This window comes from Mesoplodon bidens (genome assembly GCF_964165515.1).
Source record: "Mesoplodon bidens genome assembly, chromosome: 18".
NCBI classification, from domain to species: Eukaryota; Metazoa; Chordata; class Mammalia; order Artiodactyla; family Ziphiidae; genus Mesoplodon; species Mesoplodon bidens.
Genome location: NC_138175.1, coordinates 55,946,574 through 55,972,821, shown reverse-complemented (window position 1 = coordinate 55,972,821; position 26,248 = coordinate 55,946,574). Strand labels below are relative to the sequence as shown.

Below are 26,248 nucleotides of genomic sequence, written 5' to 3'. Positions count from 1 at the left end.
CCCGCTCCTCGCAGGCCTGGGAGCTCTCCTCGCCCCGCCTCCTCGCGTAAGAGCCTTTCGCAGTCCCCGCCCCCAGGCTGCTCCTTCTGCGCCTGCGCAGTGTTCTACGGACACGGAAGCGGAGAGGCCAGCGTGGGTCACCACGGAGAGCTGAAGTCACTCTTCGGTGCGTGAGTTTCTTCTTTCTACTGTATCTGCGCTTCGCCCCCCCCATACATCCTCAGAGTGTGGGACTTACTGCGGAATTTTAAGTACTCGCCCCCGCCCTTACATCCTAAAGAAATTCACAGTGGGGGGTCGTTTCCCTTTGGGGTTGAAATCGCTCTGCGGCCCGTCCCGGTCCTTGGGTTTTCGGCCTTCGGTCCATGTAGACACCGCCTGTCGCGCCGTTTTGCTGTTTGAAACCTTTTACTGTCTCCGCCTTCGGCCTGTAAAGCCCCCTTCCGCGAGGTGGATGCGCGTCCCCCAAGCCTTGCCCTCTGGAGGGCAGCGCTGGCCGCCCCGCTCCCAGAGAGGCCGCGTCCTCTCCCCGGCCACGCCGCGTCCTCTCCCCGGCCCTGGGTTTCTGGAGAGTCCGCCCCTCTCCGGAGACCCCCTGCCTCCCCGCCCCTCTGTCCTCGCTCCTCCTCAGGCCGGTCTTTCTGCGTGAACACCCAGTGTTCTTCGGTCCCCAGTTCAACTTATTTGGAGAATGGCTGCTAACAGAGCAACATGGTGCTGGGAGAGAAAGAGGACAGCTGGAGGCGCGAGCAGAGGAAGAGAGAGCCGGAAGGAGACGTAGCCGTGGGGGGTGCCAGAGAGTGGGAAGTCAAAGGGAAGGCGACAGGGGTAGAAGGGGTGTAACACGAGGACAGAGAGGGAGCAGAGATGGAGAAAGAAAGAGGAAGAAATATATGGAGGTTTCGGGCAATCAGAAAGGTTGAGGAGAACGAAGAACAAGAGGAATAAGTTGCAGGGTGCGTCAGGACGGGAGTGAGGGAAGAAATAGGAGGGGAGAAAGAGACAGAGAATGAAATACAGAGATATATAAACGGAATGACATGGAAGCACATAGTAGTGCAGGTAGAGGGGGGAACTGGATCCAGATGGATGGTGAGTTGTTTGGATATGGGTGATTAAGGGGTAATATATTGATTTGCGGCTTTAGAATCTAATACAAATAAAACTTTTTTGTTTATACAGATAAGGATGAGAAGTGCAGAACTCATGTGCACAGGGCTTGTGCATTTTGTAATTATTTGTAATGGAAGATAACTTGCATTTGCAAGCCCTGTTCAGCCAGCGGGTAGTGACGTCACTCCGTTGTGGGTCACCCCCTTCCCTTTTCCTAACACGGGGTAGAGGACTATGGACAGGAATCGTGCAGCGAGAAGTGACTGACTGTCACTACATGGTGCCTTTTTAAAGGAACATTAAATGTGGGTTTTTTTTTTTTTTTGTACCGGATTTACTTTTTTTTTTTTTTGCGGTACGCGGGCCTCTCACTGTTGTGGTCTCTCCCGTTGCGGAGCACAGGCTCCGGACGCGCAGGCTCAGCGGCCATGGCTCACGGGCCCAGCCGCTCCGCGGCACGTGGCATCTTCCTGGACCGGGGCACGAACCCGTGTCCTCTGCATCGGCAAGCGGACTCTCAACCACTGCGCCACCAGGGAAGCCCCCGGATTTACTTTTTTCTTGCTGTTTTCTTTATATTTAATTCTTTTTGTAGCTTGGAATAAATCTTAGTGTATTCAATTTCTACTTTCCTATAAATAATTATTAACTTCTGAAATAACCTTTGCTGGTCTTCTATAATCAAGTCATATCATTTTTTTCTAATTATGATATATTCTCATTTTTAAATCTTTGACACCAGAATTATTAGATTAAAAAATTCACAAATTATTTCCCTTTAATTTTTTTTTGAGGTTTATTCGATATCTGTGTGCTTCTTCCTCTTTATCTTAGATTATTTTGATGAGTACTTGGTAAAGATGTCAATGATCTTTTATATTAACCGTCAAAAACCTAGTTTAACCAGTTACTCTATTAGTCTTTTTTCTTCCTTTTTGTGTGATCTGGTAAAAGAGTGAGCTATGAGGTGACAAGATGTTTCCCTCAGGTCCCTTTTGACCGTTCTCTGCAAATGACCTGAAACCATCTTCCAACAAAACCCATCCATTCATGATGAAGAGGGCATGCACACTCACGCATGTGCACACAAAATACCAAGAATGGGGAACACTTGTGCACTGTTGGTGGCAATGTAAATGGTACAGCTTTGTGAAAAACAGTAAGGAATTTCCTAAAAAATTGAAAATAGAACAGGCACGGGATCTAGCTATCCCACTTCTGATAGTATATCTAAAAAAACAAAAACAAAAGAAAACAAAAACAGGAAATGAAAGCAGTATATTGAAGAACGTACCCAAACTCATATGAGCATTACTGCATACGTGTATATTTCACAACGGCCAAGGTACAGAAACAACCTAAATGTCTGCTGATAGATTAGTGGGTAATGAAAACATTGTGAAATATTATTTAGCCATAAAAATTAAGGAGATTTGCCATTTATGACAGCTTGGATCAGTGTAGAGAACATTATGCTAAGTGAAGTAAGCCAGACAGAGAGAGACAGATATTGTATGGTCTCCCTTATATGTGGATTCTGCAAAAGTCAAATTCTTAGTAACAGACAGTAGAATGGTGGTTACCAGGGGATGGGGGTGGGGAAAATTGGGAGATGTGGGTCAACAGGTACAAACTTCCAGTTGTTAAATGAGTAAGTTCTAGAGTAATGTATAGCGTGATCACTATAGTTAATCATACTGTGCTACTAAATACTTGAAATTTTTGGCGAGTGTAAATCTTTTTTTTTAATTTTAAAAAATTTTTGGCTGCATTGGGTCTTTATTGCTGCACGTGGGCTTTTCTCTAGTTGCGGCGAGCCGGGGCTACTCTTTGATGCGGTACATGGGCTTCTCACTGTGGTGGCTTCTCGTTGTGGAGCACAGGCTCTAGTCGCGTGGGTTTCAGTAGTTGTGGCTCGTGGGCTCTAGAGCGCAGGCTCAGTAGTTGTGGCGCACGGGCTTAGTTGCTCCGCGATATGTGGGATCTTCCCGGACCAGGGCTCGAACCCGTGTCCCCTGCATTGGCAGGCAGATTCTTAACCACCGCGCCACCAGGGAAGTCCCGAGAGTAAATCTTAAGTGTTCTCACCTCACAGACATGAAAAATGGTAATTGTGAGTTGATAGATATGTTAATTCCTTGATTGTGATAAATATTTCACACTGCATATGCCTGTCAAATGATCACATTGTACACCATATATATAATATATACCATTTTCATTAGTCAGTTATACCTCAGTAAAGCTGGAAAAGACAAAGAAAGTGAGAGGTGTGCTGGGCTTGATTCCTCTGAGTGGTGCTTAACCCAGACGTCACATTAGATTGCTGAGGCATTTTGCACATATGTTTTGTGTCCCCTGACCAGATATTCCCCTTCAAATAGTTGAGGTTTGGCCCAGCCTCAGTAATATTTAGAATTCCCCAGGTGATTCTAATTTGTATCCATTTGAGCATCATGGCTCCAGGTCCCCCCATTCCCGAGGGCTGAGGTCTGGGCTGAGGGTGAGGGCTCTGCTCTGCGTGGGGATGGATCAGGGCTGGTCTGTGACCTGCAGGGGATCGTCGGGTCCAGCTGAGGTGCCCGCTGCTGCTGGGTACGTGAGGGCCTCACCAGGAGGGGAGCCTGATCTGAAGGGAAGTGTGGGGAAACTCACCTGTTGGTCTCTGTGTGGGAGTTACTGTCCTGATCCCTCCTGGGACAGTGGCAGCAGAGGACTGTCTGTTCCACATGTGAGGGCTTCCCTGTGTGTGTGGTTGTGACTCAGGAAGGGGGTGTGCTGATTGTGAGCATTAAACAGCCTGTTTTCAACTTTCAAGGTCAACCTCTAAAGACTCACGTTGTCTGAGGAAGAAGCCCTGAAGAGGAGGGAGAGGAAAGAACTGGAGTCTGCAATGGCTCTTTCTCAGGTAAAGTCATTTTCTCAGTTGTTTCTTCTGTCTGTCCTTCCTGAAATGCCCTTCTTTGGACTCGCTAATCTCTGACTCTGAGCCTGACACCTGTACATTCACACTCACCTGGGGGCTTCCCCTAGGGCCTGTCATCTCCATTTAGAGTCTCCACTAGGCATAATCCTGGGCAGGGCTTCACACCCATGAGTTGGAGACACTGTGTCAGTGCTGTTGGGCAGCAGGGATTGCTTAGGGGCCCCATCTGGATGCAATGCCCACTCTCTGTAGACCCTGATAAAGAAGCTGCACGTGGAAGTCACATAGTAATATGTACCAGTACCTGGTAAAATCTAGAACATAGACCAATAAGGGGAGATCAGTTCTGACTGTTTTAGTACACTTGAAGCTAAATGAGTGTACTTCATTCAAAGTCTTAATCATTGGGAATGGAATGGAAAGTCCAGAGACATCAGTGATAGATGGTGTTTTATTCCATCACTGATTTTAAACTATGAAATCAACCTCAGTCTCTGACACTTAGACATTCTTTAAATCATCTTCATCACCTTCATTCCTTGGGGGTTGTCTTTCCACACTACCCACTGTGTCCTTTGACATACAGAAGGTTTTTTAAGTTTGATGCAGGTAATGTTTCAGCTTCTTTCTTTTGCTGGTAGATTCTCAGTTTCCCAGCAGCACTTGTTGAAGAGGCTGTCCTTTCCGCATTGTGTAGTCTTAGCATCCTTGTCAAAAATTAGTTGGCATATGTGCAGGGGTTTATTTTTGAATGTTCTGTTTTATTTATTTATTTATTTTTAATTTATGTATTTATTTTGGGGCTGCGCCGGGTCTTTGTTGTGGCACGCGGGATCTTCATTGCGACATGTTTAGTTGTGGCATGTGGGATCTTTAGTTGCGGCATGTGTACTTCTTAGTTGTGGCATGTATACTTCTTAGTTGCGGCATGCAGATTTCCTTGTTGTGGCATGCGAACTCTTAGTGTGGCATGCGTGTGGGATCTAGTTCCTGGACCAGGGATCAAACCCTGCATTGGGAGCACGGAGTCTTACCTGCTGGACCACCAGAGAAATCCCTGGTTTATTTATTTAAATATCTGTTTATGCCAATGCCATGCTATTTTGCTTTTTAATATGTTTTGAAATCTAAAACAGCACGGCATCCATCTTCTTTTTCAAGAGTGTTTTGTCTACTTGGAATCCCTTAAAATTCCATATGAATTCTAACGTTAAGTCTTCCAATTCATGAGTAGGGGATGTGTTTCTGTTTATTTTTTAGCAGAGTTTAGTAGTTTTCAGTGTACAAGTCTTTCATCTCTTTGGCTAAATTTACTACTAAGTGTTTTTTTTGTTGATGCTATAATAAAAATGATTGTCTGTTTCCTTTCAGATTATTCATTTTGAGTGTATAGAAAAGCAGTGATTTTTTTGGTGTTGATTTTATATCTTGCAACTTTTCTAATATCATTTTTTATTTATAACATTTTTCTGTGGTATCTTTATGGTTTTGTACATATAAGATCTTGTCATCTGCAAAAAAAAGATAACTTTACTTCTGTATTTTTCTTGCCTAATTGCTCTGGCTGGGTATTGCAGTACGTTGCTGAATAGTAGTGCAGAGAGTGTACATCTTTGCCTTCTTTCTGACCTTAGAGGAAAAGCTTTCATCTTTTACCATTGATTTTGATGTTAGCTATGTGCTTTTTTTTTTAACAGACCCAAAATGTTAAGATTTTATTTACAAAGCTTCTTTGTTGTACAGAAAGTAAAAATGCTGTTACAATCTCAGTGTAACTGGCAGCCACGGACGGTTGACTCACCAATCACAGCTATCCACGCTACAGCAAGAGTCTTACACGAAAACCTAACAACGCTTACAATACTGTTGGGGTGAAGTCCCCAAGCTTGGTGGTGGATTTCCAAGAGGGACTAAATGTCACAGGAACTATTCTTTGGCTCTTTGGGTGGGTGGGTGTCCTGGGGTTTGTATCACAGCTACCTTTTTTTTTTTTTTTGAACAGCTACCAAATCCATGTGAGCAGTCCAACCAATCCTGAACAGTTCTTTTTTTGCAGGTTATTTGGGGTCTTAATCATCTTCTCCTTCATCATCTGTTTCTCTCTTCCTCTTTTCACCTTTCCTGCTTTCTTCCTCTTTTTCCTCCTCATCTTCCTCCTCCTCATCTTCATCTTCATCTTCATCAGCTTCTCCATCATGTCCACCTTCTTCCTCCACACTGACTCCATCTTCATCCTCCCCTGCTACATCTTCATCTTCATCCTCTTCATCCTCACAGTCTTCTTCCTCACCATCCTCCTCCTCCCCCTGGTCCTCATCTTCTCCTTCCTCATCGTCCTCTTCTTCGTCCACACCATCCCCCTCGGCATCTGAGTCAGGGGCTTCACTGTCCTCTCGGTCGTAGCCCTCCAGGTAGGTGACCTGGGGAAGGAGCTTGAAGACACTCTCTCGGTAGTCATTCAGGTTAGTAACCTCACGGTTAAACAGATCCGGGCTCTTCAGACATTCCAACTGTTTCAAAGGTTCCAGGGTGCTGATATCTTTCAGTTTATTTCCACTGACGTTTAAATGTGTAAGATTTGGAAGTTTTTCTGCTAACATATCCAGACCTCCAAAGATTCTGTTGTCACTGGGCTCAAGCTTTTTCAATTTAGGTCGTTTGGGGAGATTTGAAACTGAAATCAAGCCTATTTGTTAAACTGAGGAACTCTAAGTTCACAGATTCAGCCATTAGGCCCTCGATTTTCCCATCGTTTGATTTGCAGTTGTCCAGGACAAGTTCTCGAACAGCTGCGGGGTCTGGTTCCTCAGCTCCAGGTGGATCCTCTTCTTCATGTCCATGTTTCTCTCTTCCCCCCTCTTCAAACTTAACTTTCCATGGCGTGGGGGCATAGTGGGGAGAGGCGTCCCAGCCTGCGCAGTGAGAGGGCGGTCAGCGAGCGGAGTCCCCGGAGCCAGGTTACTCACAGGAGCGGAGAGAAACCATGGAGGGAAAAGGGGGGCTGGGGCACAGCGCTGGTCTCACTACCACTGCCCCCGGCCGCGGCCCTGCACTGCGATTAAACCGGTGACGCGGCACGGGTGGCTCCGCTGGGCTCGCTGGGCTCGGTGGCCACAGCGCACCAAGGACGGGGCGGGGAGAGGCACCTTGGCTATGTGCTTTTAATATTAGCTGTTATTATACTGAGGTAATTTACTGAGTGTTTTTATCTTTAAATGTCCTTGAATTTTTTTTTTTTTTTTTTTGCGGTAGGCGGGCCTCTCACTGCTGTGGCCTTTCCCCTTGCAGAGCACAGGCTCCGGATGCGCAGGCTCAGCAGCCATGGCTCACGGGCCCAGCCGCTCTGCGGCATGTGGGATCTTCCCAGACCGGGGCACGAACCCGTGTCCCCTGCATCGGCAGGCGGACTCTCAACCACTGCGCCACCAGGGAAGCCCTAAATGTCCTTGAATTTTGTCAAATGCTTTTTTGGCATCAATTGAGATGATCATGTGTTATTTTTCATTCATTCTATTAATGTGGTGTATTGATTGATTTTTTTTTGCGCTGAATCATCCTCACCTTGCAGGTGTTTGATTACTGCATCAATCTCTCCAGGTATGACTCAGTTCACATTTTTTATTTCTTCGTGATTAGATCTTTGTAGGGTGTTTTTCTAGGAATTTACACATATCTTTTAGGTTATGTAATTTTTTGGCATAAAATTGTTCATAGTACTCTCTTTTAATAGTGATTAAAATTTTCTATGATTCAGTTACAGTTTTTCCTCTTTCGTCTGTGATTTTAATTCAATATTTTCTTTTTTTTTAGCCTAGCTAAGTGTCAATTTGTTCATCCTTTCAAAAAACCAACTTTTGCTTTTTTGATTTTTATGTCGTTTTCCTATTTTATATTTCATTTATCTCTGGTCTTATCTTTATTATTTAATCTCTTTTGTTCTGATTTGAGATCTTTTCTCCTTTTTAAAAAAAATTCATTAATTATTGCCTTCTTTGGGTCTTCATTGCTGTGCACGGGCTTTCTCTAGATGCAGCGAGCAGGGGCTACTCTTCGTTGCAGTGCGTGGGCTTCTCATTGTGGTGGCTTCTCTTGTTGTGGAGCACTGGCCCTAGAGTGCTCAGGCTTCAGTAGTTGTGGTGCGTGGGCTCAGTCGTTGTGGCTTGCGGGCTCTAGAGCGCAGGCCCGATAGTTGTGGCGCACGGGCTTAGCTGCTCTGCGGCATGGGGGATCTTCCTGGACCAGGGCTCAAACCCGTATCCCCTGCATTGGCAGGCAGATTCTTAACCACTGCGCCACCAGGGAAGTCCCGGTACATTATATTTTATACTTTATTTCGTCCAGATATGTTTAAAATGCCCTTGTCATTCCTTCTTTATCCTGTTGGTTGTTTAAGAAGGAGGTGATTAATTTCCAGATTTTATGGATATTTGTTTTTCTTCTGTTACCTGTTTCTGTTTTCATTTCCGTGAGGTAGAGGAGATATTTTTTATTATTTCAGTCTTCTTAAACTTGTTAAGATTTGGTTTGTGGCCTAACAAATCGTCTGTCATGGAGAATGTCTCATGTGTGCTTGAGAAGGCTGTTTCCTGCTGTTATTGGATGGAGTGATCTCTATATATCCATTTGTTCCCATTGGTTTATAGTGTTGTTCAGGTCCTCTGTTTCCTTACTGATCTTCTGTTTGGTTCCATCCATAAGTATAACTGGGGCATTGAAGTCTTATACTATTACTGTACTATTACTGTCTATTTCTTGCTTCATTTCTGTCAATGTTTGCTTCATATATTTGGGAGCTCTAATGTTAGATATATAAATATTTATAATTGTTATATCTTCTTGGTGAATTAACCCTTTTATCATTATATAATGTTTTTTGCCTCTTGTGACATTTTTTGTCTTTATTTTGTCTGATGTTACCCCAGCTGTCTCTTTACCATGGAATATCTTTTTCCCTCATGGCACTTTAATCCTATCCATGCCCTTAGATTTGTGATTTTTGACAGTTCTAGCTCTTTGACTCTCTCTCTCTGTTTCTCACTCTCACTCTCTATTTTTTCCTCCCTTTTACATCTTCTACTTGCTCCAACATACTGTATAGTGGTGAATGGCAGGAGCCCTGGCCAGCCCAGTTTTCTCCACAGTAATTTCAGTGGAAATGCAACCAGTGTTTTCTTCTGATCATGACGTTTGATGAAATATTTTTGCTTAATAAGGTTTTCCCCCAATTTCATTTTTGTCATGGTTTTTAATTATGCAGTGATGTTTGGAAGTATCTAATACTGTGATAAATTTTTTTATCTTAATCTGTTAAATTTCTGTGTAACACTAATAAGAGGTGGGAGATAAAGTATTCTATGTATTTTTTCATGTTTGTACCTTTTTTTTCTTTTTTTTTTTAATTTTTGGCTGCATCGGGACTTAGTTGTGGCTTGCGGGATCTTCCTTGCGGCACACAGGCTTCTCTCACATTGTGGCACGCGGGCTCCAGAGCGCGTGGGCTGTGTAGTTGAGGCGCAAGGGCTCCAGAGCGAGTGGACTGAGACACCTCTCATTTCAGTTAATTATGTGTTTACACATCAGTGCCTGAGTGCATGAATGTGGAAGTCCATGGCTTTTATAAAAGACATCATTTCATTAGTAAGTTTTATATTTTTTAGCAGTTGAAATTATATCTTTTTTTTTTAAAGATTTATTTATTATTTATTTTATTTATTTTTGGCGTTGGGTCTTAGTTGTGGCATGCGGGCTCTTCGTTATGGTGCATGGTCTTCTCTGGTTGTGGCGTGCGGGTTTTCTCTTCTCTAGTTCTGGTACTCAGTCTCCAGGGTGCATGGGGTCTGTAGTTGTGGTGTGGGGGGTCCAGAGCACGTGGGCTCTGTAGTTTGCGGCACGCGGGCTCTATTTTAGGCACAGCAGTGCTCACTAGTTGTGGCATGTGAGCTTAGTTGCCCTGCAGCATGTGGGATCTTATTTCCCTGACCAGGGATCAAACCCGCTTCCTCTGCATTGTAAGGCAGATTCTTTACCACTGTACCACCAGGGAAGTCCCTGAAATTATATCTTGAGTGTATTCCATGGCTTTAAATTTTTCCTACACTATCACCTTCATGTTTTATTGTAGGAAGATTATTAATATCTTCTGTGTGTGTGTGTGTGTGTGTGTGTCTGTGGTGACCTTTTATGCAGTTCTATAGGTTAACCTTGAAATTGTCTCAAGTTTTCTCAGGGAACCCTCTGTCAGTGTACATTTATCCTCTATCCGTCACTTAGCTTTGATATTTTATGTTCCATTCTAAAGTCTGACTACCTGAGTTTTCGTGCTTGCAGTGCCATTTCCTAGCTGTTTGTTGTGAGGCAAGTTTCTTAGAGTGTCTTGGACACAGTTTACTCCTCTGAAAAATAAAATGGGACTTTCTCTAATGAGCTCTTATGTTGATAACAAGTTCATACATGTAAAGCATTTAGAGTAATGCTTAGCATATAGGAAGTGTTCAGACAGCTTTAGTCATTGCTCTTGGTATCATCATCATAATTTAAGATTTTGACTTTTCTTTAAAGCAACTGTGGACTTTGTCATCTCTGAAGACACCAGTCATACTGTAGGTCATCTAAATATTGAATATCACTCAGTGTGTGAAACATAATATATAACACTTCTGCCTGGACATCCTGTTGTTGAATTTTATTTGTAAGCATTTCATGTATTGTCCAAAAAAAATGAAAAATCCATATTGAATGGAAGATACTATAATCTCTATGAAAAAGTGTAAGAAATTAAAATTTGAGACTCATAATTTGCTCTAAATACATTAACATGGATCTGTCAGAATACATACTTCAACTGAATTGATCCTTACCCCTCTCTCCTCTTCTCATTTTGTGTGAAGATAAGGACTCTCCTCATGGCCCCTTGTTGAAATGTGTTTTCATTTCAGGAACAGTTGACCTTCAAGGATGTGGCCATTGAATTCACTCAGGAGGAGTGGGAATGCCTGGACATTGCTCAGAGGGCCTTGTACAGGGACGTGATGTTGGAGACCTACAGGAACCTGGTCTCCCTGGGTGAGGATAACTTCCCTCCAGAAATTGGGATCTGCCCTTATGTATCTTTGCATTTTCCCTTCTGTGTCTTTTGGGAGCCCCTGCATTGCTTCACTGAGCTCAAAGCCCTGTTGACTCAGACATGAGAAGCTTCATGGTGTAGTGTCGGGAGTTTAACGTTGTCCTTTCTTCTGGTGATCTGCCCACTTCATGATACACCAGGAGTTGTTCCAGAGCTTAAGTATTGATAAAGCCCAATTGGAAACTTAAAATACCTGATTCCCTATTTCATACCACTGTTCTTTTGAGTCACTATTTTAAAAAAAATAAATTTATTTATTAATTTTAATTTTTTTGTTGTTGTTGTTGTACGCGGGCCTCTCACTGTTGTGGCCTCTCCCGTTGCAGAGCACAGGCTCCGGACACACAGGCTCAGTGGCCATGGCTCACGGGCCCAGCCGCTGCACGGCATGTGGGATCCTCCCGGACCAGGGCACAAACCCGTGTCCCCTGCATCGGCAGGCAGACTCTCAACCACTGCACCACCAGGGAAGCCCTATTTTAATTTTAATTTTTGGCTGCTTTGGGTCTTCATTGCTGCACGTGGGCCTTCTCCAGTTGTGGCGAGCAGGGGCTACTCTTCATTGCAGTGCACAGGTTTCTCATTGTGGTGGCTTCTCTTGTTGTGGAGCACAGGCTCTACGTGCGTAGGCTTCAGTAGTTGTGGCTCATGGGTTCAGTAGTTGTGGTTCGCGGGCTCTAGAGTGCAGGCTCAGTAGTTGTGGCACACGAGCTTAGTTGCTCCACGGCATGTGGGATCTTCCCAGACCAGGGCTCGAACCCATGTCCCCTGCATTGGCAGGCAGATTCTTAACCACTGCACCACCAGGGAAGCCCTGAGTCACTACTTCTTGGAAGAAAGCCAGTTATCTGCATATTATAGTATTCTCTCTGCATTCAGAAGGAGGCAAACAGTGAATGAATGAATTTGTGAAATATTTTTTGAGATCCATTTGTTGTGTGCTCACTCCTGTGCTGATCAAAGAGCTGGGATTCTGGAAAACCCACAACATGTTATTTATTTTCTCTTTTCGGCAGTTATTTCTGTTCCTGACCTGAATATTATTTGCATTTTGGAGCAAGAGGAAGAGCCCTTGACTGTGAAGAGTGACATGAAAATAGCAAAAAAACAATGGGTGGGGATGTATCAAAAGTATGAACACAGGTCAGATCTCAGATGGGCAGAGAGGAAGCCGCACCATCAATGGTGTTTGGAAATCTCTCCCTTCGTGGGAGAGCTCTTTAGGAAATTCTAAGTTTATTACTTATGAACTTTTCCCAGGGGAAATTTTTCTTCTCCCCAACATAGCACACTATCCTTCAATGTGTAAAATTCATCCTTTCACCTCCCTGCGGTGCTGCAGCTCCAATAGAATTAAAGGCAAGGTCTTTATCATGATCTACACTCTGCCGTCTGGGTCTTGTGAAGTTGTTGCTTGATTTGAGTAGCACGTGGTGAGCTGTTTCAAAGGAATCTGTTTCCCCCTTGGTCTCTTCTTCTGTACTTGATTGCATGGGATTTTCAATTTTTAGTCCATATAGATAAGAGCTGAGGCCTCCATGGTCCAAACCCCTGGACCTGTCTCAGTTTGGTGTACTTGGAAGAACTAATTAAATGATGGGAAAACAGTGGCTGCTCTTTGATTCCATCTGGCACCTCAAAACCTGCATGGATCTGTTTCAGCCCATGTCTGCCATTCAGATCCCTCAGCCATTTCTTCGTTTTTTGTTTTCGTTTTTTCCTTTTTTTTTTTTGGCTGTGCCGTGTGGCTTGCAGGATCCTAGTTCCCCAATCAAGGATTGAACTTGGGCCTGTGGCAGTGAAAACCCGGAATCCTAACCAGTGAATCTGCCAGGGAATTCCCCCTCAGCCATTTCTTCTGTTCTGCTTTTGCCACATACTTTTGGGGTGTGTGCAATGGGGAAATGGGTTGGATCTTCTGTAATTGTTACTTAGGAAAACTATAAACAGTATGGACGAAGAGATTCTCTTTGATCCCCAATCCCACGTGGGGAGCATATGTGAATCTCTGAGCTTGGCGACTGTGGGTAGAGCCCATGGTCCCGTGTTAAAGTTCTATAATATCTGACCCCAGTATATTGTATTTTTCATGTTTTTTTACCTCTCTACTTAGTCTGGGAATGTAGACTCTTCTTTTTTTTTTCGGTACACGGACCTCTCACCGCTGTGGCCTCTCCCGCCATGGAGCACAGGCTCTGGATGCGCAGGCCCAGCGGCCATGGCTCACGGGCCCAGCCGCTCCGTGGCATGTGGGATCTTCCCGGACTGGGGCATGAACCCGCGTCCCCTGCATCGGCAGGCGGACTCTCAGCCACTGCGCCACCAGGGAAGCCCTGTAGACTCTTCTTGATGTCATATTTTCTTTAGTTTGCATGATTTCGCCTCTGAAATTGCTTTTAAAATACCCATTCTTAGGTATTTGATATTTCATCCTTTTGTTTGTTTGTTTGTTGCTGTGGTAAGCCGTCTTTAGGTGATGAATAACTTCTCTCCACTCCCCTGTGGAATGGGTTTACTTGGAAACGTAGCATTCTTTTTTAAAAAATTAATTAATTAATTTATTTATTTTTGGCTGTGTTGGGTCTTCGTTGCTGCATGTGGGCTTTCTCTAGTTGCAACGAGCGGGGGCTACTCTTTGTTGTGGTACGCAGACTTCTGATTGCAGTGGCTTTTCTTGTTGTGGAGCATAGGCTCTAGGCGTGCGGGCTTCAGTAGTTGTGGCACCTGGGCTCAGTAGTTGTGGCTCACGGGCTCTAGTGTGCAGGCTCAGTAGTTGTGGCGCACGGGCTTAGTTGCTCTGTGGCATGTGGGATCTTCCTGGACCAGAGCTCAAACCCGTGTCCCCTGAATTGGCAGGCAGATTCTTAACCACTACGCCATCAGGGAAGTCTGGAAACATAGCATTCTTGATGGAGATATTTTTACTAATTCATTGTAATATTTTTCTGCTACATACGGAAGCACCACTTGAAGCTATTCACTAGAGTAGTCAGCATGTCCCAGGATACTGAAATAGAAAGCATCACAGGAGCTTGAGGGGGGACTTCCCTGGTGGTCCAGTGGTTAAGACTTTGCGCTTCCAATGAAGGGGGCACAGGTTCAATCCCCGGCCAGGAAACTAAGATCCCACATGCTGCATGGCCAGAAAAACGAAACCCACAAAGAAACACTTGACTGATAAGTGTTTCCAGTTTTTTTTTTCTGGTTTTGCGGAGTATCACAAAAGCGTGTCTCAAGAGCAACTGTGACAATGTTTTTCACATATACTAATCATCATCCCCTTGGAGCCTCAATAAATGGTATAGGAATTTCTCCTTGGGTCAACGTTGTCCAAGTTCACATCCTCATATCTCTGGGGCTGTTGACTAAACTGTTCATTCCACAGTTTTCATACCCTGTATGTGTCATTGTTTATCCGACCTCAACAAATACTATTTTGAAGCATCTTTGTGTGTGTGTGTTTAATTAATTTATTTTATTTTATTTTTGGCTGTGTTGGGTCTTCGTTGCTGCGCATGGGCTTTCTCTAGTTGCGGCGAGCGGGGGCTACTCTTCATTGCGGTGCGCAGGCTTCTCATTGCAGTGGCTTCTCTTGTTGCAGATCACTGGCTCTAGGTGCGCGGGCTCAGTAGTTGTGGCTCGCGGACTCAGTTGCTCCTTGGCACGTGGGATCTTCCTGGACCAGGTTTCGAACCCGTGTCCCCTCATCGGCAGGTGGGTTCTTAACCACTGCGCCACCAGGGAAGACCATTTTGGAGCATCTTAATGAGAGAGCTTATGAAGTTGAATGATGCCTTCAATGAAGTACTGTTTTTTCTTTTTTCTAAGTAAATTTTTACTTATTTATTTATTTTTGTCTGCTTTTGGTCTTCGTTGCTGCTTGTGGGCTTTCTCTAGTTGCGGCAAGGGGGGCTACTTTTGTTGTGGTACGTGGGCTTCTCATTGTGGTGGCTTCTCGTGGAGCACGGGCTCTAGGCATACGGGCTTCAGTAGTTGTGGCTCGTGGGCTTAGTTGCTCTGCGGCATGTGGGATCTTCCTGGACCAGGGATCAAACCCGTGTCTTCTGCATTGGCACGCAGATTCTTAACCACTGTGCCACCAGGGAAGTCCCTCTATGCATTATAAATGAACTTGACTTTTATTTATTTAGTCAGCAGGTTCATATTTTTATGATATTCTTAGCGTTCTTGTTTTATTTGGTAGTGCGTGGGTGGTTGAATTGGGGAATGGCCCTTCATTGTGAAATTGGTGACCAGACTCTTTTACAATTCTTCATATATTTTCAGTATTAACCCATTATCACATACATGATTTGCAAATATTTTCTCCCCCTTCTGCGGATTGTCTTTTCACTCTACTGAGTGTGATTTGACGCGCAATAGTTTGTAATTTTGATGTAGTCCAATTTATCTGTTTTTACTTCCGTTCGCTGTGCTTTTGCAGTCATATGTTCTCAATCATTGCTGTATCCACTGCCATTAAGATTTTTTCCTATGTTTTCTTCTAGGAGTTTTATGCTTTTAGGTTGTATGTTTAGATCTTTGTTCTATTTTTTTTAATTGTTTATTTATTTATTTATTTGGCTGTGTTGGGTCTTAGTTGCAGCATGTGGTATCTTTGTTGTGTCACGTGGGATCTTTTGTTGTGGCGCACAGGCTTCTCTCTAGTTGTGGCACGTGGGCTCAGTAGTTTCAGCACGTGGAGTTAGTTGCCCTATGACATGTGGGATCTTTTTTTTTTTTTTTTTTTTTTGACATGTGGGATCTTAGTTCCCCGACCAGGGATCGAACCCACATCCTCTGCTTTGGAAGGTGGATTCTTAACCACTGGGGAAGCCCCTAGATCTTTGTTCTATTTTGAGTTAATTGTTTACATGGGTTCATGCAGCAGTCCAACTACATTCTTTTACATGTGGGTATCTGATTTTCTCAACATCTTTTTTTCAAGAGGCTGCTTTTCCCTCATTGAGGAACTTTGACACCCTTGTGGCACATCATTTGACTGTATATGCAAGGTTTATTTCTGACGTCTTTTCCACTGGTGTTTCTCTCTGTCTTTATATTGGTACCATACTCTTACTATTAGTTTTGCTTTTTAATAAGTTTTGAAATAAGGAAGTATGAGACCTTCAACTTTGTTCTTTTCAAGGTTGTTTTTCCTATTCAGGGTCTCTTGAGATTCAGTGTATGTCCTAGGATGTAAGTGTTTATTTTTTCCAAAATTGATATTGTGGTTTTGCTAGGTATTGCTTTGAATCTCTTGATCATTTTGTTGGTATTGCCATAATGACAGTATCGTCTTTTAGTCCATGAACTGGGGATATCTGCATTTACTTGTGTATTTTCTAATAATTTTCAGCAACGATTTTAGTTACAGTGTACAAGTCTTTTTTATGTGGCTAAGGTTTTGCCTAAGTATTTTATTTTTTTTGATGCTATTTGAAATGGAAATGTTTTCTCAATTTTCTTTCTAATTGTTCATCATTAACATATAGAATACAATTTTTACATGTTGACTTTATATCTTCCAATTTTTCTGAATTCATTAGTTACTTATATCAGGGTTTTTTTGTGGAATCTCATGTTTTTTCTACATATTAGATTATGTCATCTCTAAACAGACATAATTTTCTTCTCCTTTCTCTAATTGGATACCTTTTATTTTGTTTTCTTGCCCATTTGTCTGGCTGGGACTCCAGCTATGTGTTTAATAGAAATAATGAGAGCAGGTATCTTGTCTTGTTCCTGATCTGAGAAAAAAAGCTTTCAGTCTTTCCCCATTGTGTATGATGTTAGCTGTGGGCTTTTTATATTAGTCTTTTATTGTGTTACTGTATTTATTTCTATTCCTACTGTATTGAGTGTTTTTATTATGAAAGGCTGTTAACTAGTCAAATGCTTTTCTGCATCAATTGAGATTATCATGTAGTGTATTTTCTTATATTTACTGTGCAGTTTTACATTGAAAGATTTCATTTGTTGGAGCATCCTTGCATTCCAAGAATATATCCTCTTTGGTTGTACTGTATAATCCTTTTGTAGTACTGTTAAATTTCATTTACTCTTGTTTTTTTTTTTTTTTTTTCAGTACACAGGCCTCTCACTGTTGTGGCCTCTCCCGTTGCGGAGCACAGGCTCCGGACGCGCAGGCTCAGTGGCCATGGCTCACGGGCCCCACCGCTCCGCAGCATGTGGGATCCTCCCAGACCGGGGCACGAACCCGTGTCCCCTGCATCAGCAGGCGGACTCTCAACCACTGCGCCACCAGGGAAGCCCTACTCTTGTTTGATTGATGAGTTTTGCATCAGTATTCATGAGAGATAGTGTGTGTGGGTTTTTTTTGAGATTTATTTATTTATTTTATATTTTAGTTTTGGCTGCGTTGGGTCTTCATTGCTGCGTGTGGGCTTTCTCTAGTTGCGGCGGTGGGTGCTGCTCTTCGATGTGGTGCTCGGGCTTCTCATTGCGGTAGCTTCTCGTTGCAGAGCACGGGCTCTAGATGCACGGGCTTCAGCAGTTGTGGCATGCGGGCTCAGTAGTTGTGGCTCGTGGGCTCTAGAGTGCAGGCTCAGTAGTTGTGGTGCACGGGCTTAGTTGCTCCATGGCATGTGGGATCTTCCCGGACCAGGGCTCGAACCTGTGTCCCCTGCATTGGCAGGAGGATTCTTACACACTGCACCACCAGGGAAGTCTGGTTTTTGGGTTTTTTTGTAGAGTCTTTGTCTTTGATTTTAGAGTAATTCTAGTCTTATAATGAGTTTTGAAGTGTTTCCTGTTCAAATTTTGGGGATGAGTTTGAAGAAACTTGATCTTAATTCTTTTAAGATGTTGGGTAGAATTCAGTAGTGACGCTATCTAGTTTTCCTTTGGATTTTCTTTCTTCCTTTCTTTTTTTTTTTTTCCCTCTGGCTGCCCCATGCAGCATGTGGAATCTTAATTCCCTAACCAGGGATCAAACCTTGCCCTGCAGTGGAAGCACGGAGTCTTAACCACTGGAGCACCAGGGAAGTCCTCCTTTGATTTTGATCAGTGATTTTTGGTTAGTGACTCAGTCTCCTTACAAGGAATGGGTCTGTTCAGATTTTTTATTTCTTCATGACTCTATTGATAGGTGTGTGTCTCTGGGAATTCATTCAGATTTTGCAATATTTAGGCATAGAATTGTTCTTGGTATTCTCTTCTAATTTTTTTTTATTTCTGTGGAATCAAGTGTTATGCCCCCACTTTCATTTTTTATTTTAGTTATTTGGCCTTCTCTATTTTTGGTTAGTTAATCTACTTAAGGGTTTATTATGTCTATCTGATCAAAGAACCAACTTTTAATTTTGTGATTTTCTGTAGTTTTTTATTCTTTTTGTATATCTCTTAATTTAATTTTTTTCTTTCTAGCTTTGACTCTGTTTCCTATGGTCTTTTTTTCTTTTTATTTTCATTTTTAAAATTATTTTTATTCACATGATAAACCAGTGTCTTTTATGTGCATTCCTTTGTATTTTCTTTTTTCAAGCTTTAAGATATAATCAACATATAATATTGTGTAAGTTAAGTGTGATGATTTGATACATGTTTATATTTTGAAAAGATTACCAGGTATGTTTGTTAAAACATCCATTAACTCACATAATTACAGTTTTGTTTGTGTGGTGAGAACATTAGAAGGTTACTGTCTTAACAACTTTCAAGTATATAATACAGTATTAATAATCATAGTCAGCATGCTGTATGTTAGATCCCCAGAACTAATTCATCTTGACTAACATCTCCCCATTTCTGCTATGCCCCATCCTTTGGTAATCACTGTTTTACTTTCTGTTTGTATTTGGCTTTTTTCCCCCCAAATATAAGTGAGATTATTCTTTATTTGTTTTTCTCTCAGACTTATTTTACTTAGCATAATCCCTTCAAATGCTGTTCATGTTGGTACAGGTAGCAGGATTTCATTCTTTCTTATGGCTGAATAATATCTCATTTTGTATAGAAATGAGATTTTTTTTAATCCATTCATTAGTTGGACACTTAGGTAGTTTCCATATCTTGGCTATTGCTTATACTGCTCTAATGAACATAGGAATGGAAATATATCTTTGTGATAGTGATGACTTCCTTTCTTTTCGGTATATACCCACTTGTGGAATAACTACATTATGTGGTACTTTAAAAAATATATTTTGACTGTAATTAGTTTTTTCCAGTGACTAAAACTAATTATAATCTTCTGATAGTACGGTAGGGTTCTCTTTAATCCACAACCTTACTAACACTCATACCTCTTGGTTTTTTTGTTTTTGTTTTTTTTGGCTGCTGGACCACCAGGGAATTCCCCCTCTCATGTCCTTTTTTTTTTTTTTTGCGGTACGCAAAGAGAAACCTGTGTTTTTCTCTTGAATATATATTCCTGGAAATGGAACTCATGGATATTAAAATTGGTACATTTCATACCAAATATTGCTAGAGATGAAAACCTGCTTTCTCTTTACAATGTCACACTCTCTCCCTTTTAAAATTTCTTTTGCTTTTGTTGCATGCCCATGGTATAAGTCCCATGGTTAAAAATGAGATGGTACAGTGCTACTTGCTAAACCAGTTCTTTTCTTCCCCATTCAGTATGCTCATTGCCCTGGTACAGTTACATTCCCACAGTTTAGAAAACACAAGCTGTGTTCCCATACGTCCATTACTCCTTGTCCTCCATTCTTGGCCTTCCCAGTCTGACCTTTCCTCATGTGATCCCTTGATGTGGATGGAATACACTGTCATTTGCTAGCATATTCAGTTTTTTCTTCTGAACTCCCTAATCCCCAGAGCCCTTTTTCACCCATCCCACTGTCTTCCCACACTATTCACATTGTAAAAAATCATGTGCATTCCTACAGTGAATTAATTTCACTAGGCAGGACCTTAATTTATATGTGCAGAGGTGGTGCCTCCGAAACCATTTCCAGGAAGGATGGCTGAATAATGCTATATACAGCTCAGTTCTTGTATCACCCTTGAAATTTTCTTTCTGAACTCTTGGTATTCATATCCTGTATCTCTCACTTACTTTGTGTGTAAATTGGTTTCATGTACATGAACCCTGTGAGTCTGATGCCCTTATCTGAAAAATTGGGCTTAGAATATTTCATGTTTCACAGTAAAGATTTGGTTACTTTAAAAAAATATTAACTTTCATGTTTACTGTGAGCTATCCGTTTGTCTACATTATAACGTGGATGTTTTTATTTGTAATTGATCCCAACAATGTTGTCTCTGATCCTAGTTAATAAATTTTCAGGGATTCCCTGGTGGCTCAGTGGTTAAGAATCCACCTGCCAATGCAGGGGACATGGGTTAGAGCCCTGATCCGGGAAGATCCCACATGCCGTGGAGCAACTAAGCCCGTGCACCACAACTACTGAGCCTGTGCTTTAGAGCCCACGAGCCCAACTACTGAAGCCTGTGCACCTAGAGCCCATGCTCTGCAACGAGAGAAGCCATCGCAATGAGAAACCCGTGCATGCACCACAACGAAGAGTAGCCCCTGCTCGCCACAACTAGAGAAAGCCCGTGCGCAGCACCAAAGACTCAACGCAGCCAAAAACAAATAAATAAAATAAACAAATATTAAAAATAATAAATAAATAAATAAATTTTCAATGCACTCTGTATTACATACACTTTGGGGCCAATGATTTAAGGTAACTGCCTAGATAGGCCATAGCTGAATGTTATCTGTTTTTCAATACTAAACTGCCATTTGTTTACATTATTCATCAGGTAAGCTTGTTTTGGATTATTTACCATTATAATGCATTGTCGGTTCTTTAACATTTACTTACGTACAAATATGCAGAAATTTTGTACAATATAATACTTTTTTCTCCTCAGTTACAAGACAGCAGTGGGATTCCCTGGCAGTCCAGTGGTTAGAACTCAGCGCTTTCACTGCCATGGGCCCAGGTTTGACCCCTGGTTGGGGAACTAAGATCCTACAAGCCACTTGGCATGGCCAAAAAAAAAGACAGCATTATGCTTACTGCCAATTACTGTGCTTTGGGGTCATGGTGGGAAAATGCCCTTTTTTTGAGAGCTAATGCAAGTTTGTACAGTGTTAGGGTTTTTGTCATAGGGTGTTTGGAACTAGGCTACCCTAAAATTATTGTTTCTTTATTTTTTTATTTTTCTCAGTTATATATCCTTATTTTGTTATTAACGTGTAGTTGATTTACAATATTATATAAATTTCGAGTGTACAGCATAGTGATTCACAATTTTTAAACGTTGTACTCCACCTAAGATTACTTTGGATTACATGTGATCACTGTTTTAAGGGATCATATTTCTTTACTGTTCCTTAAATTTTGAACATTTTGTTTAGGAGGCTTTATTACTCTGTTCAGGATAAGTATTATTTTTGGTTTAATATGTTATCAACAAGAAATGACTTTGTTCTGAACTATAATTAATAGGATTCCTATGGTTCTTTATATCTTGTAGATATGTGTCATATATATGTGATGAAGAAATTACAACCTAAAGTGAACAGTGATGGAGGAGAAGTATTCCAAACAGTGATGTTGGAAACACGTGAAAGCCGTGAAATAAGAGATTTTTACTTCAAGGAAGTCCAGGAAAACATGTATGACTTCGAGTATCAGTGGAGAGATGATGAAAGAAGTGGCAGAGGAATGCCTATAACCTGTAAAGAAAATCTCACTTATAAAAGAAATCAACATTGGAAAAGGGATGCAGGAAACAAGCCTGTTGAAAATAGGTTTGGATCAAGCTTTCGAGATAAACTGCTGATATATCAAACTGAAGGGAAAATTTATGAATGTAATCAAGCTGTGAAGTCTACCAACAGTAGAGGCCCATTTTCAATACTTGAAAGAATTCCTCCTAGTGTCCAGGCCAACATTTCTAATATATATGGGAATGATCTTATCCATCTTTCAGGACTGGCACAGGAACAGAAAGCATACAAGGGAAAACCTTATAAATGTGGTCAGTTTGGCAAAATGTTTCATCAGGGCTCATACCTCACTAGACATCAGATAATCCATACAGGAGAGAAATCATACAAATGTGATGTATGTGGCAAAGTCTTTAGTCGAAGTTCACACCTTGCAAGTCATCGGAAAATTCATACTGGAGAGAAACCTTACAAATGTAATGAGTGTGGCAGGCTCTTTAGTCAAAAAGCACACCTTGGAAATCATCAGCGAATTCATAGTGGAGAGAAACCTTACAAATGTAATGAGTGTGGCAAAGCCTTTACTCTTCGCTCAAATCTCATCAGACATCAGAAAATTCATACAGGCAAGAAATTATATAGATGTGATACATGTGACAAAGTCTTTAGTCGAAATTCACACTTTGCAAGTCATCAGAGACTTCATACTGGAGAGAAACCTTACAAATGCAGTGAGTGTGGCAAGGTCTTTAGTCAAAATTCACATCTTACAAGACATCAGCGAATTCATAGTGGAGAGGAACCTTACAAATGTAATGAGTGTGGCAAAACCTTTAATTTTCGCTCAAACCTCATTAAACATCAGAAAATTCATATAGGAAAGAAATTATATAAATGTGATGTATGTGGCAAAGTCTTTATTAGAAATTCACACTTTGCAAGTCATCAGACACTTCATACTGGAGAGAAACCTTACAAATGCAATGAGTGTGGCAAGGTCTTTAGTCAAAATTCATATCTTACAAGACATCAGAGAATTCATAGTGGAGAGAAACCTTACACATGTAATGAGTGTGGTAAAGCTTTTAGCCAAAGTTCAAGCCTGGTTGACCATCAGAAAAGTCATTCTGGAGAGAAACCATATAAGTGTTTTGAATGTGGCAAGGCCTTTAAGCAATGGTATTACATCAAGATTCACCGAAGAATTCACACTGGAGAGAAACCATACAAATGTGATGTGTGTGGCAAAGCCTTTATTGCTCTTTCAAGCCTAACTAATCATCAGGTAATCCATAGTGGAGAGAGACCTTACCAATGTAATGAATGTGGGAAGACATTTAGGCAACAGTCTGAAATCAGGATTCACCAAAGAATTCATGATGCAGAGAACCCTTTCAAGTGTAATGAATGTGGCAAAGCCTTTACTCAGCGTTCAGCTCTCAGTACACATCAGATAATCCATAAAAGAGAGAAACCATATAAATGTGATGTATGTGGAAAGGTCTTTAGTCAAAAATCACACTTTAAAATCCATCAGAGAATTCATTCTGGGGAGAAGCCATACAAGTGTCACGAGTGTGACAAAGCCTTTACTGTGCGTTCGAGCCTCACTTCCCATCAGGTAATCCATACAGGAGAGACAGCACATAAATGTGACGTTTGTGGCAAGGGTTTCAGTCAAAATTCACACCTTGTGGCTCACCGTAGAGTTCATACTGGAGAGAAACCTTACAAATGTAATGTGTGCAGCAAAGCATTTAGTGTGCGATCAGGCTTAACTTCCCATCAGGTAATCCATACAGGAGAGAAACCACATAAATGTAATGTATGTGGCAGGGGCTTCAGACAGACTTATCACCTAGCGAATCACCAGAGGATTCATACAGGAGAAAAGCCTTTCAAATGTAATGAATGTGGCAAAACATTTAGCGTGCAGTCAACCTTAACTTCCCATCAGGTAATCCATACGGGAGAGAAACCACATAAATGCGATGTGTGTGGCAAGGGCTTCAGACAAAGTTCACAACTCGTGACTCACCGTAGAATTCATACTGGAGAGAAACCTTACAAATGTAAAGAGTGTAACAAAGCATTTAGTACGCGATCAACCTTAAATTCCCATCAGGTAATCCATACAGGAGAGAAACCATTTAAATGTGAAGTATGTGCAAAATTCTTCAGTTATAGGTCTCACCTTGTGTACCATCGGAGAATTCATACTGGAGAGAAAAAATGACTTGATTGTGGCAAAGTCTTTATTTTGCGTTCAAGCCTGTCTTACCATCAGGTAATGCACACTGGTGAGAGACATTACAAATGTAATCAGTGTTGCAAGGCTTTTAGAAGGTGTTCACTCCTTAGGCTTCATGAGAAAATTCATACTCAATAGAAGCTGTATAAATGTATTGCGTGTGTCAAGCCTTTTAGAGAATGGTTTGACCTTAGTATTCTATAAAGAATTCATTCTGGAGAGACCTTACAAATGATATGAGTGTGTAAAACCTTTACTCGGGTCACATCTCACCAGTCATCAGGTAATCCGTACTGGAGAAAACCTTACACGTTTACTGAATGTGGCAAGGCTTTTTAGGTATTGCCTAAACTCGGGGTTCACCAAATGCTTTGTACTTACAAATGCAAGGAGTATGGCAAAGTTTTGAATTACTGCTTACTTTCAGGATACATAAGAATATATGTCTTGGAGACAAACCACACGAATCTAATGTGCATAGCAAGGATTTTACCCAGACATAAAAGGGGGAATATACTGGAGAAATAGTTTACAAATGCACTGGGAGTGGCAACAGTTCTACCTTGAGTTCAAGTATTATACAACAACTGAGAGTCCATATTGAGGAGAAGCCGTATAAATGTATGGACAGGTTTATCCAGGCCTCACACTGCACTAGACTTAAAAATATACATCTTTCAGAAAAACCACACAAAAGTAATGTGCAGGCTAAGGCTTTACCCAAAGATCAAAACTATGGAACATAAGAGGAGGTATAGGGCTTCCCTGGTGGCACAGTGGTTAAGAACCCATCTGCCAATGCAGGGGACACGGGTTCAAGCCCTTGTCTGGGAAGATCCCACATGCCGCGGAGCAGCTAAGCCCGTGCACCGCAGCTACTCAGCCTGCACTCTAGAGCCCGTGAGTCACAACTACTGAGTCCATGTGCCACAACTACTGCAGGCCACGTGCCTAGAGCCCATGCTCCGCAATAAGAGAAGCCACCACAACGAGAAGCCTGCGCACTGCAACCAAGGGTGAACCCCGCTCGCCACAACTAGAGAAAGCCTGCGTGCAGCAATGAAGACCCAATGCAGCCAAATAAATAAATAAATAAACCTTTATTTGAAAAAATCCGCCTGCCAGTGCAGGAGACATGGGTTTGAGCCCTGGTCCAGGAAGATCCCACATGCCACGGAGCAGCTAAGCCCGTGTGCCACGACTACTGAGCCTGTACTCTAGAGCCCATGAGCCACAACTACTGAGCCCTCATGCCACAACTGCTGAATCCCGTGGGCCTAGAGGACATGTTCCTCAACAAGAGGAGCCACTGCAATGAGAAGCCTATGCACCACAACGAAGAGTAGCCCCTGCTCACCGCAACTAGGGAAAGCCTGTGCACAGCAACGAAGACCCAAAGCAGCCAAAAAGAAAAAAAAAATTAAATTGAAGAGCAACCTTACAAATGTGATGAATGTTGTAAAGTTTTTTTTATCAACTATTCACATCTTGGGCATAATGAGTGAATTCATGCAGGACAAAAACTATACAGATATACTAAACATGGAAATACCTTTAAGAAACTGTTAAGATTCACCAAAGAATTCGTGTTGGGGAGAATCCTTACAAACGTAATGAATGTGTAAATTTTTTTGCCAATTCTTACAATACACCATACATCCAATAATCCATACTAGGAATAACTAAGTCTTTACTTCTCTGAGATTAACTTGAGATGTTACATACTACAGACTAATTACAAGTCACAAAATATTAAAACTTATGACGTGTATCACTGCAGCAAGGACATGTGGAAATGGTCCTTCTGTTCTAATAAAATACAGAGTATTTCATTTGAGTGTTCTTGAAAAGACTCCATTGCTAGTTTATGAATTTCAAGCTAAGGTTTGAAGTCTTTTGATTTTATACCTTTCTTACAGGACTTTCCTGATAGTCTCTGGGATGGAGTCAAGACGAAGGGGCCAAATTCACTAGGTGTGGTTCATTCATATCCACCTTTCCTGGAAAAACAATACTAAAGGACTTCCCTGGTGGTCCAGTGGTAAAGAATCTGCCTTCCAGGCTTCCCTGGTGGCGCAGTGGTTGAGAGTCCGCCTGCTGATGCAGGGGACACGGGTTCGTGCCCCAGTCCAGGAGGATACCACATGCCTCGGAGCAGCTAGG

The 26,248-nt window shown here is 42.0% G+C and overlaps 1 protein-coding gene and 1 pseudogene across 2 annotated transcripts; one reads left to right on the top strand and one right to left on the bottom strand.

Annotated features, from left to right (window-relative positions):
* On the top strand, positions 1-25,922 carry LOC308605911 (uncharacterized protein). The gene is made up of 4 exons (XM_081216244.1): positions 1-166; positions 3,932-4,021; positions 10,975-11,101; positions 21,639-25,922. Exons 2-4 carry the CDS (start codon positions 4,007-4,009, stop codon positions 24,068-24,070), a joined length of 2,574 nt encoding a protein of 857 aa, XP_081072370.1. The 5' UTR covers positions 1-166; positions 3,932-4,006; the 3' UTR covers positions 24,071-25,922.
* LOC308605938 (acidic leucine-rich nuclear phosphoprotein 32 family member D-like) lies at positions 5,959-6,879 on the bottom strand (annotated as a pseudogene). Its single transcript has one exon. The product of its transcript is annotated as an acidic leucine-rich nuclear phosphoprotein 32 family member D-like (transcript).
* Positions 25,923-26,248: the final 326 nt, after the last annotated feature.